At 31.7% G+C, this 19,100-nt stretch overlaps 2 protein-coding genes and 2 pseudogenes across 2 annotated transcripts; 3 read left to right on the top strand and 1 right to left on the bottom strand.

Moving 5' to 3' along the window:
* Positions 1-4,592: 4,592 nt before the first annotated feature.
* LOC149881557 (uncharacterized) lies at positions 4,593-7,610 on the top strand. The gene is made up of 4 exons (XM_090067338.1): positions 4,593-4,740; positions 4,937-5,243; positions 6,354-6,453; positions 7,085-7,610. Exons 1-4 carry the CDS (start codon positions 4,598-4,600, stop codon positions 7,474-7,476), a joined length of 942 nt encoding a protein of 313 aa, XP_089923464.1. The 5' UTR covers positions 4,593-4,597; the 3' UTR covers positions 7,477-7,610.
* Positions 7,611-11,166: 3,556 nt separating this feature from the next.
* On the top strand, positions 11,167-12,397 carry LOC145185883 (uncharacterized; annotated as a pseudogene).
* A 1,590-nt stretch (positions 12,398-13,987) lies between these two features.
* Positions 13,988-15,208, bottom strand: LOC149881558 (uncharacterized; annotated as a pseudogene).
* A 3,257-nt stretch (positions 15,209-18,465) lies between these two features.
* LOC149881559 (zinc finger MYM-type protein 1-like) lies at positions 18,466-19,071 on the top strand. Its single transcript, XM_090067148.1, has one exon. It carries the CDS (start codon positions 18,466-18,468, stop codon positions 19,069-19,071), a length of 606 nt encoding a protein of 201 aa, XP_089923274.1.
* Positions 19,072-19,100: the final 29 nt, after the last annotated feature.

Genomic DNA, 19,100 nt, shown 5'->3' on the forward strand with positions numbered 1-19,100 from the left:
CTATCCAAAACTTTTAGCAGATCTGAGGCGAAGAGCAAACGCGTTGCTGAATTTAAACTAAAAAAGCAACTGCGAAACGCACTTAAAAAGCGCATTGCAACATCAACATGCGTAATTTAAGCGCAGAACTGAATATAAAATTAGAGCAATTTGAAATGAATAGAGCGCACGGTGCAGCTGTTCGTGCTAAAATCAAATGGCGCACTCTCGGCGAAAAATGCAACAACTTCTTTTTTCAGCTTGAGAAGACGAAAATTGCTAAGCAAGTCGTCACGCGCATTAAAGATAAGAACGGAATTGAAAAAACAATCACCGAGGAAATTATTAAGGAATTTGAAAGGTTTTACAAACACTTGTACGAGGAGAGCAAAAACAGCCCTGTACACCAAAAGCGTCTTTTAGATCGCGTCGAGGTGAACAGGATAAGCGACTCTCAACAACATGCGCTAAGCGAGCCCATCACGCTGAAGGAAGTCAACTCGGCCCTCCAAGGCATGACTAACAACAAATCTCCTGGACCCGACGGCCTAACCGTCGAGTTCTACAAGACCCATTTCAACGTCTTGGGAGATGCCATCGTTTCCATGTTAAACGAGGTTGTTAGCAAAAACGAAATGACGACCTCGCAAAAAGAGGCGCTAATATCCTGTATCTATAAAAAAGGCGACAAGTGCGACATTTCTAATTGGCGACCAATCTCCCTCCTGAATACAGATTATAAGATCCTAACTAAAATAATTGCGAATAGACTAAAACCTGTGCTGGCAGCAATAATAAGCGAGGACCAAACCGCGTGCGTGCCGCACAGGACAATCTATCACAACCTAGCCTACACAAGGGATGTCATTCAAATAGCAAACGAATGCCATCTCGACGCGTCTATCATCTCAAAAGATCAGGTGAAAGCGTTTGACAGAGTGGACAGAAACTTTCTGTTCGACTGTTTAGACAAATTCGGCTTTAGCGCTAAGTTCATAAACATCATCAAAACCATCTACTACGACATTAATGCGCGCCTCAAAATAAACGGCTTCACGTCTGAAAAGTTTCAGATACTAAGAGGAGTCAGGCAAGGCTGTCCTTTATCAATGATCCTCTACGTCATACAGGCTGAGATATTCGCCTGCTATGTACGCCAAAATAACAAAATCAGAGGCATCACCATAAATGGACACGAAACCAAGCTGCAGCAATACGCCGATGACACCGTCTTTTACATTACCGGCGACAAATCCATCACTGCGCTTGGCAAAGCTCTCAAACTCAACAAAAAAGCGACAGGCGCTAAACTTAACTATCTAACTATCTAAACTTCACGAGGGACAGCCACTCTCTTAAGAGCCTCGGAGTGGTCTTCACCAACTCGCCTCACGTTCGAAACACCCAGTGGAGAGAGTGCATCGAGCAACTGGACAAAAAAATACTCCGCTGGAAGAAGCTCCATTTGTCTTTCAAAGGCAAAGCCATAGCCATTAACCAGACCATACTGAGCAACCTTTGGCACTTAGCGTTTACCATCCCGCTGCCAAGCAAGCGTAAGATCAAGCTGCTCGAAAGCAAAATTGAGAAGCTCCTATGGAACAACTCCTCCATAAAAACTAACAACTTAGTATCCAAACTTCCCATTCAGAAAGGCGGACTCAACATCGTAAACATCCGCGACAAACTCGTCTCTATCCAAGTGAGCTGGCTCTCCAAGTTCTTCAATCACGATCTCAAAGGAGCTTGGAAAGACACAGCCACTTTTATCTTCGACAGATACAGAGACGCCTCCCAGGGTGAGCGCATCTTTCTCACCGCCCACTCGCACACTTCGCTCAAAACTTTGCCACCTTACTACCGGCAAATGGCGAAGCACTGGGCCACCATCTATCAGAACTGCGCCATCACCAACCTAACCATCGAGGAAATTCTGAACCAGCCCATATACCATAACCCCCACATACGCCATCACAACAACATTCTTAAAACAACACAGCTCTCCAAACAGCAAAACATCCATCTCATTGCGGACGTCGCAAAAGTGTTTGTTCCAGGCTTTCTAAACTGCGAGCTCACTGGATTGACCAAAAAACATCTCAACAAAGTCATCATGTCGATCCCTCAGCAGTGGAGAGATAAAATAAACACCCAACATCAAAACTACGACCACCGCAAAGCCAAAATGCATCTCAGGATCAATGGCTCATCCGACATCTCTCTCCGCGAACTCACGCCTAAAAACGTGTATCGTATTATTTCCGCTAAGAAACATCACAGCGTTCCAACACGCTACCACAAATGGAACCTTTATTTTACCGACAGCATGAGAGGCACAACTCAAACAGAATGGGCTCGCCTATTCTTAAACGTGCACAAAAATACCACTAACAACAAAGTTGACGAGGTAAAATACAAAATAATACACTTCGCTATTCCTACTAACTCCATCTTTAAGAAAAGAGGACATGCCCCGGACGACCTCTGTCCGCAGTGCATGAAAGCGAAGGAAACATTAGCGCACATGATATACTCATGCGAAAAAGTTCAACCCCTCATAAAATACGCCATATCCATTCTAAACAAAATCTATACTCCGCCGCCTGCCTTCAAAAACACCTTTAAATTTTTCTTATTCTCACACGTAGAGAATGTAAATAACTTAAACCTTGGAAAAAGAATTTTAAACGAACTAACTTATACGATATATTGTAATAGAATGAGGTCGTTCCATGACCGTTCGACTTTCACCAGACTGAAATTACTCATGGAGTTTCAGTGCAGGCTAAAAAATATTATTTTTGAAGAAAAAGAATTCGTGAAACAAAATAACACACTGGACGACTTTCTCATCGAGTCTAAAAGTATCTGGGATGCAGATCTCAAACTAAATTTAGACACGAATTTAAACATCTATCTGAGCTAAAAGAAATACCCAGATACTAATTGAATTAAAATAATTTTTTTCTTTTTTTTCGTTTTTTCGTATTTCAGTGTTTGTAGCGTCTCCCTCGATTTTTCGTTTTTTTCGTTTTTTCGATTTTTTATGTTTTTTATGTCCTAAGCCAAAAGGCATCGTACCTCGGCGTCCGTGTGTTCTGTTTCGTGATTTAGTCCTGCGCTTGTTCAGTCTTGTGAAGTCCTATTCGTGTCCGGTTATGGAACAATGGACCATTATTTGTAAATAATATCCATTGTAACATATTTTCGGACACCTCTGCAAGGCATTCGCCGGAGGAGGAAATAAATACTCAATACCTTAAATCGCTTCTCGGCCTAATGGCTAAGATTGAGGGCGAGCTGGCCAGGCCGGCATGCTTGTATTAAACTGATAATTTTCTTTTTTTCCCGCCTATTCCTCAAAGGGGAGGCAAACTCAGGGTCGACATGCTTCTGGGTCTTCCCTCGAGAGGATTGGGTAAGTCTACAAGGCATCGGCTGGAGGACTCTAAATACTTAATACCTAATTCATTAAAAAAAAAAAAGATTTTTAAGTCAGAAACCTTAAGAAAGCGTGTTTGAGTTTTATAAAACGCGTAAAGGTAAAGGAAAAAAGTTTACTGCTTTAAAGTTTATAGCAGAATTTGTACCAAAATCAGCTATCAATTCTATAAAAAAACGTATAGAAAGCGAAACTGGGTGTCAAAAAGCAACCGAAAGTAGTCGTCAACATTTCGCAATCGAGCTTTCATCTTAGATGACGAGTCTTATTTTGCTTTAGCTCATACTAGCATTAATGGTAACAGCAGATTTTACAGCAGCAATATAAATGACACCTCTACAAATGCAAAATATAAAACTGTGGTTAAATTTGATGAAAGGTTGCTCGTATGTTCTTCAAAAAATGGAATGTTTATTTAGAACATTGTTCCAAAAAAAAGACTTATTCCATTCATTGAAGAGCACCATTCTAATAATGAATATGTATTTTGGCCTGACTTGGCGTCTGCACATTATGCTAAAACTGTGGTTGATTACTTTCGAGAGAAAAAGGTTGATTTTGTTGAAAAAGAAGACAACCCATCAAACTTGTCAGAATGTCGTTCATTAGAGAATTTTTGAAGTGTTCTTAAAGGACTGGTATGCAATAACAATCGGCAAGCTATAAATTTAGATCAGTTAAAAAAAACGCATTCAATTTTGTATTTGTAAAATCGACACAAATTTCATCCGGAGCTTCCTGAATCGATTGTTTCTAAAACTAATTTTGTCCGTAGAAATGGGTTAATCGAAAAAAACTAATTTCAAACAATAAAAACTGATCAAAAACTTTAAATCTGTTTCCGTTTAAATTTAATCTTAATTTTGAAATGAGTAATCACTCTTCAAACACAGGCCAAATTATATGTTATCACCCGTTACTGCTTGTTTTTGTTCTTATGTCATGCTTATGTTCCTTATTATTTATTTATATAACGTAATAAAAAAGTCTCCATATTGTCGTCTTTTTTAATCGCTGTTTTTAATTTTTCTTCCATACATCTTGTCTTCTTTTTATTTATTTATATGACAGGTAAATAAGTCTCCGTGGGTATGTCATTTCTATTTGCTATTCATAGTTCTCCTTCCTTTTAATATTCAAATTACGTTTAAAATGGCATTCAATCTTTTGGCTTGAATGTCATTTGTATCAAACTGTTGTTTTTTCTTCATTCTATATAATTTTGGAATAAGTCTGATTTTTACTTGTGGCTTGAAGAAAAGTACTTTTAGGTTAAATGCATACTTTCACGAGATCATCATGAATCTTTTTTTTCTCAGGTAACTTTAAAACCTACAAATGATCTTTAAATGCCATTATCTGTATTATCATTATTATTTTTGTATTAGTATTTGTATTGCTTAGTAGTATATACCTATAAATATTGTTAATAGATAATATGGTAAATACTTTAAGTGTTATATACCTATAAACATGCTCCAAATTATGTACAAATATTTTAATCAAACTTTTTAGGATTGGTTTTTACATAGCATATTTAGCGGGTGTTAGCACATATATAACGAGGTTACCTTGCATATACCATGCAAACTTTCACATAATGACAAACACATACTATAATGGAGACATTAATGCAACCCTATTTGCCAGCAGTATCAATGATTGTAGTATTTACTGTGTTCGAAGCTCAAGCTGCGACTTTGCAAACTTCAATGTGGACCAAAAGATTTGTCAGTTAATGACATCTAAAGTGAATATTTTGGAAAGTAAAACTGAACTAGGGTGGCAGTCATTAGTAACCAACAGTAGTACTAGTAACTTAGTAAGTTTATTCGTTTTATTTTTGTGTGTGCCGATCGTATTTGTCAGTCCAATTGCATATTTTATTTTAGGTCTGTGAATTATTGCAAAACTAAGTAGCGCTGATTACTTTAAATAGTATAGGGAAATTTAAGTACTGTACACACTATGAATGAAACATTTTCTGACTTAAATCCCAAGTTCGTCCCTCATTCAGAAAGTTTTAAAAACTAATATTTTATTCTAATAATCACAAAACGTTTACAACAACTAAAAAAAAAAAAAATTGAATAAATAATTCATTAAATAGAACAAAGAAAAATGTCAACATAGAGCGTATTCTCCCGGAGTAACTTTGATTTTCCCTTTTAAAAAAATCAACTGCGAAAAAATTATAGCTAATAAAATCAATGTTTGCAACAAATGTTGAGTGCTGCAGAGAAATTTGCATAAACTTTGATGTTTAAAACACCATCACGCTGCTATTGTATCATTCATAGTTTGTAAGCATCATATTGGTTATGCAATGCCAATAAAGGATATATTAATAAAGGATATATTACTTATTAAATAAATAAATATAGTTAATAATAATTAGTTAATAACCTTTGATACTTTTTTTATCCAACAACATGTTTCCTTTTTTAAAATTGTGCCAATTTTGGTAAGACACCCGCTAATTTAAATGTAATTTTTTGCGTGACAAATAAACAAAACATCATGCATGCCACATATATAATATACAACTCAGACACATGCAGCCTATGTTGCCTACGTGCATGATAATTTCAGCAGGCGCCAGGAAACACTGGCTCAGATGTAATAATTCAAAAAACTTCACTCTCGAATTATTTTTTAAAACATTTTAAAGACCAAAAATCAAAAGTTACGAAGCTCAGCAGTAATAACTAAATAACTAGAAAAATTAATTAAAGTAATAAATAAAAAAAAAAAGTTAATAATTAAACTTCTTGCAAGTTTGATATTTACTTCTGTAGTATTTACACCAACTATTCAATGATCCTTTTAGGTACATATATATCTCGCGAACTTGACGTCATTTTAACCTAAAAATACAATAAAACTAAAACAATAAAAAAAAAAAGGTTCATAGAAACAAACTTTTCTTTAGATTGGACCAATATGTGAATCTAATTCACCTTGCAGTCCATTTTGTAGAGATGTATGTTTAACAGTTAACACGGAGCTCGTCCACGGATATTTTTGCTTAAGTATGATTTACAAGCAAGTTACATGCTATTTCATTAATAATTACTAAATATCTTATAAAAGATTGATGATATGTGTTTAATAAGATGTCTGGAAGAAAAATATCTTTTTTTCCAACTTACTAAAATGGATGATAGTTTCCCTCAAACTTTCCAGAATGTTTATTTAAAAAACACTTTGTGGAATCTTCATTCCAGGTAAGTTGCAGGTTTTCCACAAATCTTATTTAAGATTAGTGGAAATTAAAATTATAGATATTTCTTTGCGAACCATTCAAATATCATTTTCAAGTGGGTTGTAGTTCCCCGCTCCATTTCATCGTAAGGAGTTCATTTTTGAAAACTTTCTTCAAAGAAAATTGATTGTTACGCCTCTTGGTTCACATAGTGCTCATGTATGGTTTTCGTTCGCGGATTTGAGTTACTTTACTCAAATCCGCGAACGAAACCCTAACCCTAACCCTAACCCTAACCCTAACCCTAACCCTAACGTGTATAGCTCGTATATTGTAAGTGCACGGTTCCTGCACTGTGTGATGATTGACTTAATAAATTCCGGATGTTTTGTTAATGCATAAGAAATTTTTATATATTTTTTTCTAATATTTATTTTATTTTTATTAAAAATTTTTAGCTTCACAAAAAGTATCCTTATTCTCTATCCCAACAAGCTCCGGTACAAATAATGGGCTTGTTCCAAAAAATCTCATCGATTCCTCTTATTCAACCATTTGCGACGCCTGGACCCAAGGCGAAAATCCTGATTGGATTAAGTTAGATTTGTTAAAGGTGTTCGAGGTCAGATCTGTTATCGTTTCTGGCGACAATTCTCAGCAGAGCTATTTAACTCGAGTAAAAGGTTGTCATGTTCAAGGAAGTTATGATGATCAAAGTTACCAAACATACGAAATTTTATCAGGACTTGCAAGAGAGTCTTTTAGTTGGAAAGGATCGTTGCGCTATTTCAGAATAATTCAAATCGAAAAGGTTGGAATAAGTTTTGCGGAAATAGCCATTTGGGTGTAATAATTTATGTATTAGACACCACTGTTGTTCGCCAATTTATGAGGAATGAAAGAAAAAATAAAAGGTTTTTCTAAAGTCGTTTCCTCTAATCAAGTTTATGTCATATTTATGTTAAATATACCCATTATTTCATACCCATCATTTCATCAATTATTATATATGTTAAACTATTAAGAAATTTTGTATCTGTTATAAAAAAATATATTCATTTAATGTTTATCTCGATCCTCTCGATCTTTCCAAGTCCTCAAGAAGTTTAGATAATTAACTTTTAACTCAAAATGTTTCGTTATTCAAACAATTTGAGTTAACTTTAAATTATTATTATACATTATATATTATATTATATGTATTATATATTATATCATATATCATATATTTATGCTATATTATATATTATATTTCTTTTATAATATATTTAAGTTATTAAGTTTTATAACATAATACAGATTTAAAATGACGCAAGTTGACCCCTAAATATTTGACAAACAAACCGATCATTCTTTATGAGCTTGGATATAGTAAATCTTCTTTACTCCTTTCATTTTGAATTTTCATTTTTCAAATGCATTTTTTTGAAAGGACTTGCGTAATCGTTAAAGAAAAATATTTGTAATGAAGTCTTTTAAATTAATATATTCTCGTAAAGCATCATTTTAACTTTTCGACAAACTTTAATGACAAACATGCACATACATACATACACACACATAGACATATACACACACATTCACACATATACTTACAAATGCACACACACATACACACACACACGTACGCACACGCACACACGCGCAAGCACACACACACACGCACACACGCACACTTCTTTCGTTTAGGTTGCCAAATATTATTAGTATGTGTCATAGCATTCATAACCAGAGTACAATGGCAGCAAAAAGATGAACTTTAGCTCAACCCCTTTAACTATTTACACGTGGTAAAATTAAGGCTTGAAAACTTTGAATAGTCCTTAGATGTTTCAGTCATGATTTCAGCATACATCGTACTTTTGTAAACATACACCTAACTCATTTGCAAATTAGAGAGACAAGGTTCGCTAATATCTATAAATTAAAAGCAATACCGTCATTATCGCAAGCAAAACGCGTAAGTCCAAAAAACTAAATTTTACAGGACATACAAAAAATTGTTTATTTTGTCAATATCATGTTATCAATATAAATCTTTGTGAATTCAATAATCTTGTTACAATAACTGAAATATAATTATGCTGCTATAACATTAACCACAAATGTTCCTTGTACTAAACAACAGTTTTCATCAATAAAATAAATTTCGAAATTTTTTTGACTTAAGAGGCTTGCTTCCAAAAACAACGATTTGTTTAATCAATAAACTGTTTGTAATTAACCTGAAAAAGGTCTCAACATGCATCAATCATTTTTAACCATATACTCGACCACCAACACATGGTCAAATTTCATCCACTTTTCGTAATTGTGTCATAGCTTATAAGCACTTCTATCACAATCATTCGGCAGCCATCAACACATTGTAAAATTTCAACCATTGTAGAGTTGAAAAAATTATTTAAAAAAATTTCTGTGTTATAAAAAATCAAAAGGGATTTAATAAAAATAAAGAAATTGAGAAATTTATGAAGAATGAAAAAGATGAAGACTTGTATTACTTGCAGAAATTATTCAGCATAAAAAAAAACACATGCATTGATGTAAGCGTGGTAAAACAATACAGTGTCGAGAATCCTTGAGTGAAGCCAACAAAAAGATTCTGTATTCACCTTAGAACTAAAAATCTATGTAAAGACTGTAAAAAGGTGCAGTTGTATTTAAGATGGGAATGTGTACCATGTGGTGAAGCTAGTATATGCAACCATTGTAGAATATGACGGAGATCCGAAAGAATCATGGAGCAGATCTATAAAAGAACCCGATCAGCAAACAATATTGGCGCGAAATTATTTACAATACACGGTCGTTCAGAGGTGACAAGTTATTATACGCAAGCGCAGTAGTAACTTTAAAAAAGTCAAATTTTAATAATGGCTACGGTCCGTAGCAACGAATTTTTTTATTTAGTTGACTGATTATTTATAAATGTTTCCATATAAATCAACATTTTAAACTCTTTCTAAAACTAAAATTATAATAAGCATATCTCAGTTGCATAAGAAAATGATTCAAATAAGATAAAGATTATATGAAAAAGTTTAAAGTTGCGCTTTTCTAAGTAAATTAACATTCTTGAATATGCTGATTTGTTTACACTTTTAAAAATACATAATCTAATTTTCTGAGCGTAGAAATCAAATAATTTTTTTTTTTAAATTTAGATGAGTTTTTATAGTATTTCACACTTTTATCAGATCTTAGCACTCAATTTTTTCTTCTTGCAAATAAACCTACAAACACACACACACACATACATAAATACATACATTGCATACAAACATATATTTTTTCTTTTACATTTTGATATTTTTTACCTTTTGAATTGGGTTTTGATTGCTATTCGTTTGCTTAGGCAAACCAATAGCAAGATTTGTTTAGTTTTTCAGGTGTTTTTTTTTAATTTTAATTACTTCTCTTCTCACTCCTTACTCTTACAGGCTTACTTACTTTGGCTTTGTATTCATAATTGGTCTCTTTATTGTTTGTTATTACAATAAAAATTTGTGTGCTATTTTAGGATCAAGGACATATATTGATGCAATATTTTCAGCTGTTTGGCAACTTTTTACTGATCAACTTTAAAGATTAAATTTTTTAAAATTAGCTTGAAGTTTCCTTGAGTCACAATTTGGGTAAAATTAGATTAAAAATGTGCTCTAAACAGAGTGGTTAATTTTTTTTTTTTAACACTTTCAACATTTTTCACTGAAAAATGTTGAAAGTGTTAAAGAAAATTTATGTAGTGTTTATATTCATGAAGTAAATTAAGTTAATAAATCAATAAAAAACTTCATATAAAGTAAAAGATTTTATTTAAAATTATTAAAAACATTTAGTCAAGTTTTTTACATAAGGACAATTTTTATTTCACAAACGATATAAATAAAATGTTATCAATTTCGGACAATGGTTAGATGTAAATTTTGAACAAGTAAAAAAATTGAGTGCTAAGATTTTTCATAAGTAATAAAAAGTTAAAAGATTCATATAATTAAAAGTAGAAAAACTTTTACCGCTCAAAAAAAATGTAAAAAGACTTCCAAATCTGTAAACAAATCAAAGAAAAGATTTTTTTAGGTAGATCCTCTTCAATCATAAAACAATATTTCCCTTTCATTTTACTTACTTCTTAATAAAATTAAGTTACCGAGACACTACTAACAGCCTAAAAGCTGGTTATCAACGTAGACGATTTTAAAAAACGTGATAAGTAATGAAGAATTGGTCGCTAAGTAAAAATTCATTCTGTAACGAGGGTCCGTAGCCATTTTGAAAGTTCTAAAATTTTCATAATCCAACTGCGCTTGCGCACAATAACCTGTCGCTTATAAACAGAGTTTGAACGACCGTGAATATTAGCCAATATTGGCTGAATAATATTGGCGTGATATTGTTCAGCCAATATTATATTGGCTCGATATTGTCATAGCCTATAGAAATATACCCTGGTCTGGAAGCTATTGTTTTATTCTTTTGTTTTCCAAGTTTTTAAAAAAAGTCACGTGATCAATGTAGCTGCAAAACAAATATTTAAATGGCTAACGCCTTAAGTTACTCTCAACAAAATACACTAGAAATCTTAGTTAATTTCTTAAGTAGCGACGATTTTGAAGAAGAAATTGAAATAGAAATTGAAGACACAGGTTCAGAGGTAAAAATCATATATCAAAAATAAGTTTAAATCTTGTTTTTGTACAGTTTTAAACGAATCAAGTGTGTTAAAATTACTTATGTTAAATTACTTTCTTATGTAACGAGTATTATGTTACTTTCCTTTAGATTTCTGACCAATTAAATCAGCTTTGTCTTCAATGTTTATAGTCATATAAAACTAAAGGAGGTCTCAAAAGACACATAGGATCAAAACATATGACTAATGAAGATGAAATTTCTTGTATCAACATTGAAGATATTGATTCATTAATTACACATGCCAAAAAAAAAGATATTAAACACATCCTATTATCCGAATGATTTAATGGAACCTATTAAAAAGTATAATTTTGTTGTAACTGACCACTTTTATGCTGAAACTAAAAAGTTTTTTATTGAACTTTGTAAGTCTGGTGATGTAGAAAGATTTTTCTAAAATATATGCAGACTTTGTTCTTGGTGCAGAATCCTACTTTTCTGGATTTCAAAAGCCTTATTGCACTCTTTTTGCAACCAAATATGTGGATAAACTAATATCACATTCAAAAAAAGTAAAAGAGTTTGGTAATAAAGAACCCATTCAAGTTAATTCAATTACAGAGTCTGAAATGGATGCTTTACAATTTTTAGCTGGTTATGTGGTTAAAAAGTTTTTAAAAAAATATAAAAATAGCAAATACTTTAAAAACTATCAATCTCTTATCTTGTTCCTAGAAAAAATGCTAACCAATGATATAAAGCAAAAGTTAATTATCAGCTATTAACAAAAACATGCAGCATTTATTTATTAAAGTCGAGGAATTTTTTCGAATAAAAACTGGTTTTTATAGCATTAAAAAAATTGACATTCCAAAAATTACAAATGAATTATTAAGGAGTGAAGAAATATTATGCTATTACAATAGTCATTGCGATGCTTCAGGAATAGTTGTGGAGAAAGAATTAAAAAAAAAATTTATTAGAAAATATGATGCAATTATATTGTAGAGTGCGCTCCTTTTCATTAGCAAAGGACATTACAGAAAAGCATAAAAAGTATTTAAAAGTGGAAAAGTCTAAGGGAGTTAGAAACAATATAAAAAAAAGTGACAGAAACTTATAATATATATTAACTAAAGTATTTTAATTGCAAATGTAGAATAAATAATATACCAGACAAATATGTATGTAATTATAAATATGTAATTAAATATTTTATGACATACAACTCATTAAATAATTTTTCTTCCAAATGTATGGTTATTTTTAATTTTGGGTAAATATATATATATATATATATATATATATATATATATATATATATATATATATATATATATATATATATATATATATATATATATATATATGTTTTGAGTGTTAACATCTTGTATAGTGTATGTTATATTAATAATAAACATCAAATAATACGAATTCTCTAAATACATATATTAATTTATTATGAGAAATTTTTGCTGGATTATGGTTACCAGCATCATCAGCTCGTAAAATTATTTTAAGTTACAAAAAACGGTTAAAATTAACTGACGTCAGCAGTTGAATGGCTTCTTTCTTTATTATTCTTACGTAAAAACGTAAAAAATGATGTCCAAAATTTAGTTTTTACAAATTGCCCATTATTGAAAAGCTATACACTTTGCTCTCTTTGTACTTACAGGGCTGTTGATACGTAACGATTTCGAAATAAGTTTGTGTTTTTCACATTTTTGCAAAAAAATATACTGGTTCTTAGATTTAGCTACCGACTTCTTTAGTAACTGCAACTGTTCAGTTCGTTTGTAAGTATCAGCTCCGTACTTAGCTGATGATGCTGGTAACCATAATACAGCGAAAATTTCTCATAATAAATTAATATTTGTATTTAGAGAATTCGTATTATTTGATGTTTATTATCAATATATATCTATGTATATATAGGCGCTACTCTAGTTTCTCCCCCCTTTTCTTTATAATTGATTCTGATAGAGAATTTTATTCTGATATTCGCCATTTTGAAAATAATAAGTTAATGATCTTTTTGCTGACAAAAGCATTACATAAATAGCATGGTTTCTACGTTAAAAAAGTCGTAAAAGAATGTTTATCTAGCACAATTTTTTGTGGCAATGAAAATAGCCGTTTTTTGATTTATTAGAAAGTAAACTATATTGCAAGTAATGTACTTTTTGTAATAAATTTTCAAAAAGAATTCAACAGTTTTGTTTTCTAAAAGAAGAACTTTTGAAACTTAGTTCATTGTTGTTTTATCACATGTAAAATTTAGAAATAGTAACCTTCAAACCGTTTTTTTAATAAAAAAAACCAGCGTACGATATAATGATAATTATTCATCAATTTGTCTACATTCTCAAATTCTACGTTCAACCTTTATTTGAAATCTTCCATTAATTTCATTTCGTTATAACATTTTCGTTATAATACTTTAAAATAAAAATGCAAAGGCTTATGGAAACCAGGTCTGTTTATTGCGCAATGTAACAGTAATTAATTTTCGTTACAAATGAAAGCGTTTTGAAAAAAAAAAGGCGAATATTAGGGTTTTTAGCAGGGTTGGAAAAAACCCGGGTTTTTTAAAAAAAACCCAGCCCACTGGGTTTTTTTGGGTTTTTTTGGGTTTTTTTAAAAATGGTTTTTTTTGCTTAGAAAATGAAAGACATAATACCTATTTTGCATTCAAACAATCTTTACACATTTAATTTTTTCAAAATAATAATTAAAAACACATGGTAATAGTTATATTTATTTATTGAAAAGAGCTTTTACAAGGAAAATTTAATAAATTGAAGAACTGTAAATAAAATTCTCCTTACATAATTTTACTTTGTTTGATTATTACAATAATTTTCAATTCTTGTCAGCTTTTCAGATGTTTTTGACAGATTTCCAGTTAAACACTTCCTCTGGGATCATCAAGAATAAGCTAAAACAAATATAAATTACACTTAGATAATAGAAATAGAATTTTTTTCAGAATTTAGATGGTTATTCTGAAGTTAAAAACGATTTTTCCTACTACTTACCTACTTATTGATCAGATTCGATATCATCACAGGAACTGCTGTCAGCTGCTGAGCTATTGTGAAATGATTTGTAAATCTTCCCAAGTTTCATTGCCTTATCTGCACCAAGACGATTCCTGATCTTCGACCAGACAAATCCAAAGGTTGAAAACCATCTCTCAATTGAGGCTGAGCTAGCAAGACAGGAGTGTAGAGAAGCTAGAAAGCTGCAGAAATTGGCAGAAACCTCTTTATCCCTGATTTGAGATTTAGTAACTTTTCCTTTCATGATGTTCCACCATTCTGATGGAGAGATAACCTTCAGTGATTTTGAGAACATTTGCTTGGGGAACACCTCCCTGTCCTTCAAGTTAAACTTGTATAGTAAACCCAAGAAATCAGGGTTCCTGTCCTCTAACCATTGTTCTGCAATGTTTTCATTATCATTATCAATGAAGCTTTTGTAATCATCTACATAGCGATGGTCAGTTATATAGGCTTCATCCTTTATCAATGAATACCAGATATGAACTGCGTCAGAGAGATGACAAGAATCACTCTGCATCTTGTCTAAGGCAATCCCCAATTTTTTCATTTCACTAAGAAGACAACTTGCCTCACGTTTGATGGCTATATTCTCAATTATTCTTCCAATATTAGCTGGAAAATCTTCCATCTTCTCTCCATAGATCTCCACGTAGAAGTTATAATTTTTCTGGTATGTCTCAATGCAGGCAACTTGAGAGTTCCAGCGTGTTTCATTTGGCAGCTGAGGGATACATCCACCTTTTTCCTTTAATAAACCATGGGCCATATGCACATTTCTAAAATATTTCTGAACTTCCACAACCTATTTTAGAATTGTTGAAAAAGAATTGCAAATGTCTTTCTGTAGCAAATTCATATAGTGTGCATTACAGCCATATGTTAACATATCAGGATACTCTTGTTTGATCAGCTCTTTCATTTTCTTTATCTTAGCTTCATTGTCAGTGCAGACAGCAAATACAAACTTATTAGAATCATTTTTTATGCTAACTATAGCTTTATTGATGATTTTGAAGCAGTATTCTTCAGCTTTTTTTTCTGATCCTGAGTCAACTATGTTGTACAGATAACTCTTTTTTCCATCATAAAATGAGTGAGCAATTATTGGGTCATTCTGAATACTAGACCATCCATCTTGACAAATTACCAACGTGTCTTTGGTTTCCAGTTCGTTCTTTATCCCAGCTGACAGATCATCATAGACTTCATTTAATAGATCTCCACCAAGTTTCTTTCGGCTTGGTGGGACATACCCAGGACGAAGAAGAGAGCAAAGTTTCTGAAAATTACAATTTTCCACTGAATTAAAAGACATGTTAGAGCTGAAAAAAAACCGGGCAACTTGCATGTCTATGGCATCTTTCTGATCATTTGATGTTCTACCTATAGAGTTATTTAAGTTATTACTTTTAAACCTTTTTGCTGGTGTGGAGCTGGACATAATAGATCCTTCGGAAATTGAAGTATCTAACTCATTTGACAAGAGGCTAATATTGCTCATTGAGCTTCCAGGTCTTGGTTCTTATTCATCAGTGTCCTTCTTCCTCTCTCTACACTTCTCCAAATGAATACGAACTCTTTCAATTTTTCCACTAATCTTCTCTGAACAATGGTCACACTGAACACTATTTTTGTCCCCTTCTATCTCACTGACCTCCTTCCACTCCCATCCTTTCTTCCTTCCACTTCCGAATGGCATTCTTATAAAGATTTTTTTCTGAAATATACACATTGCATCGAAATATGCAAGTTAAATATACTTAATCCTACACAAATAATAATACTGTTTGAATAAAAGCTTCTTGAGTAATTTGTAAGATAGAACACAGGCCTGACTTTGATATGGTTATTGAAAGCCACTGAGATCACTGAAAGTATATTGTAAAAAATGCTAAAACTATTTTTTCAGAAATATTTCAAAAAAACCATGTCTTTTAAAAATTTTGGATTCTTATTAAATACTATATTCTGATCATATCCATATCCTCTTTTCAATAATAATTACCTTTTAATTAGTCATAATTATGTTTAAATGTTTTTTGAAATGAATAAATCACAGAAAAAAACCAAGCAAAGAGAATCCTTTGAATAAAATGTTTTTTTAACTGGGTTTTTTTGGGTGGGTTTTTTAACGCCAACCCTGGTTTTTAGTGGGATTTTTCATAACTTTGACTTCGAGTTAGAGCACTTTCTGTTAATTTTCAGGTCTATGTTTTTATATTTTTCTGAATCAGCATAAAGTTCTCTATCACAATCAATCATAAAAAAAAAAAATAAAAAAATAAAGGAGGGGGGGGGGGGGCTAAGAAACTGCAGTAGCGCCAAGAATTCTATTCTTTCACTTCTTTGCATAACTTAATTTTTAATTTAAAAACAGGAATTTTATAAGAAAAAAAACTTAATGATGTCTGCTAACGTAAGGTCATTTTAAAAAATTGTTGATTTTTCTTACTACAAATGAAACAATAATGTGAGTATATAATATTTAAGTAGCTATTAAGAAATTCTTTGTAGCACAAGTTGTCAAATTTTAGTACTAAAAAATACACAAAATGCCTTCATAAAATTTCGGTTAAAGTTACGCATGCGTACAGACATGTAAAAGTGACTATTGACATGCCAATATTGGCCAGTGTTGGAATGCCAATATTGGCGCGATATTGGGTATCTTCAACAATATTGGCACATTACTGTGAACCAATATTGCGCCAATATTGTTAGCCAATATTGGCGGAATACTGTAAACCAATATAGCCCCAATATTGGAATGCCAATATTGGTATTATATTGGTTATCTTGGTCAATGTTGGCCAAGATACCCAATATCGCGCCAATATTGTTTGCTACTCGGGAATTTTAAGTGAAATTGGTGAACAGTAATTTGATATATTATTTAACAAAAGTATCATATTATTGAAAGCATATCTATTAAAAAATGATTTACGATCTACTGGAATAACGAATCCTTTATAAAAATGATTTACGATCTACTGGAATAACGAATCCTTTATAAAGTGCAAAAAGTTGAACATCTCAAGGTGAAAGATCTGATGGATTTAGCTCTCAAAATATTTGGTACTACCAGTAGATGAGCTTGAAATAAAACTTATTAATTGTTTTCCATTATCCCAAAAAATCTAATATATTATTTTTTCCCCATTAGATAATCAGTTTTAAAAAATGCAATTAAATTTGATTAAAGACACTTAGAATATTTGTTAGCATACCTGATAAATTGATGACAAATCTGCAACACAATCCCACCACTTTTTAAATTTCCTAAATTTCTTTTTAAAAAAGAATTTTGAAATGGTACACCAGAGGGTTGCTTAGGATTTATACGCAACACACTCCACACATCGACTACAACCTATTGATGCAGGGCTATAAGAGCTATATAAAGGGAAATTGAAAATTGTTTTTGACGATTGGATGCTAAGTAAACCTGATATCATTTTACGTTATCAAAATGTATTTATGTATGTATGTATGTATGTATGTATGTATGTATGTATGTATGTATGTATGTATGTATGTATGTATGTATGTATGTATGTATGTATGTATGTATGTATGTATGTATGTATGTATGTATGTATGTATGTATGTATGTATGTATGTATGTATGTATGTATGTATGTATGTATGTATGTATGTATGTATGTATGTATGTATGTATGTATGTATGTATGTATGTATGTATGTATGTATGTATGTATGTATGTATGTATGTATGTATGTATGTATGTATGTATGTATGTATGTATGTATGTATGTATGTATGTATGTATGTATGTATGTATGTATGTATGTATGTATGTATGTATGTATGTATGTATGTATGTATGTATGTATGTATGTATGTATGTATGTATGTATGTATGTATGTATGTATGTATGTATGTATGTATGTATGTATGTATGTATGTATGTATGTATGTATGTATGTATGTATGTATGTATGTATGTATGTATGTATGTATGTATGTATGTATGTATGTATGTATGTATGTATGTATGTATGTATGTATGTATGTATGTATGTATGTATGTATGTATGTATGTATGTATGTATGTATGTATGTATGTATGTATGTATGTATGTATGTATGTATGTATGTATGTATGTATGTATGTATGTATTCAAATGGAAATCAGCCAGTAGAGCAGCCATCAGAAAAAGTTCTATTGATAATTTACTAATAACAGAATTGTCAACTGAAACCAGTAATTGGACAAAACTTCTTGAGCGCCTTTTGAACGTCATTCTTTTTCTTTCTGAACGTGGGCTTGCTTTATTTGGTTCCAGTCAACACATTTATGACCCTGACAATGGAAACTTTCTCGGAATAATTGAGCTCCTCAGCAAATATGATCCAATTTTATCAGAGCATGTGAAAAAGGTCCATGAATCTCAACTAAACAAAAAGCGCTTACAAGTTTATTATCTGTCCACCCGGATTCAAAATGAATTTATTGAACTCTGTGGATCTTTTGTTAAAACCAAAATTATTGAAGAGATTCAAAACACCAAATATTTTTCAATTGTTGTTGATGCAACACCAGACTGCTCTCACAAGGAGCAAACAACTTTCATTATCCGTTATATAAAAATTGATGGATCTAAATTTTCCATTGAAGAACGGTTTCTCTATTTTGATGATTACTCAAAAAAAAACTGGAAAAGAAATTGCAGCAAGGATTCTTCACGTTCTAACTTTATTGAACATAGATTTTAAACTGTGTACTGGTCAGGCATACGACAATG

Source organism: Hydra viridissima, unplaced genomic scaffold (assembly GCF_058129835.1).
Source record: "Hydra viridissima isolate aposymbiotic clone 2 unplaced genomic scaffold, HvirCarnegie_v1 scaffold_11, whole genome shotgun sequence".
Classification (NCBI taxonomy): Eukaryota; Metazoa; Cnidaria; class Hydrozoa; order Anthoathecata; family Hydridae; genus Hydra; species Hydra viridissima.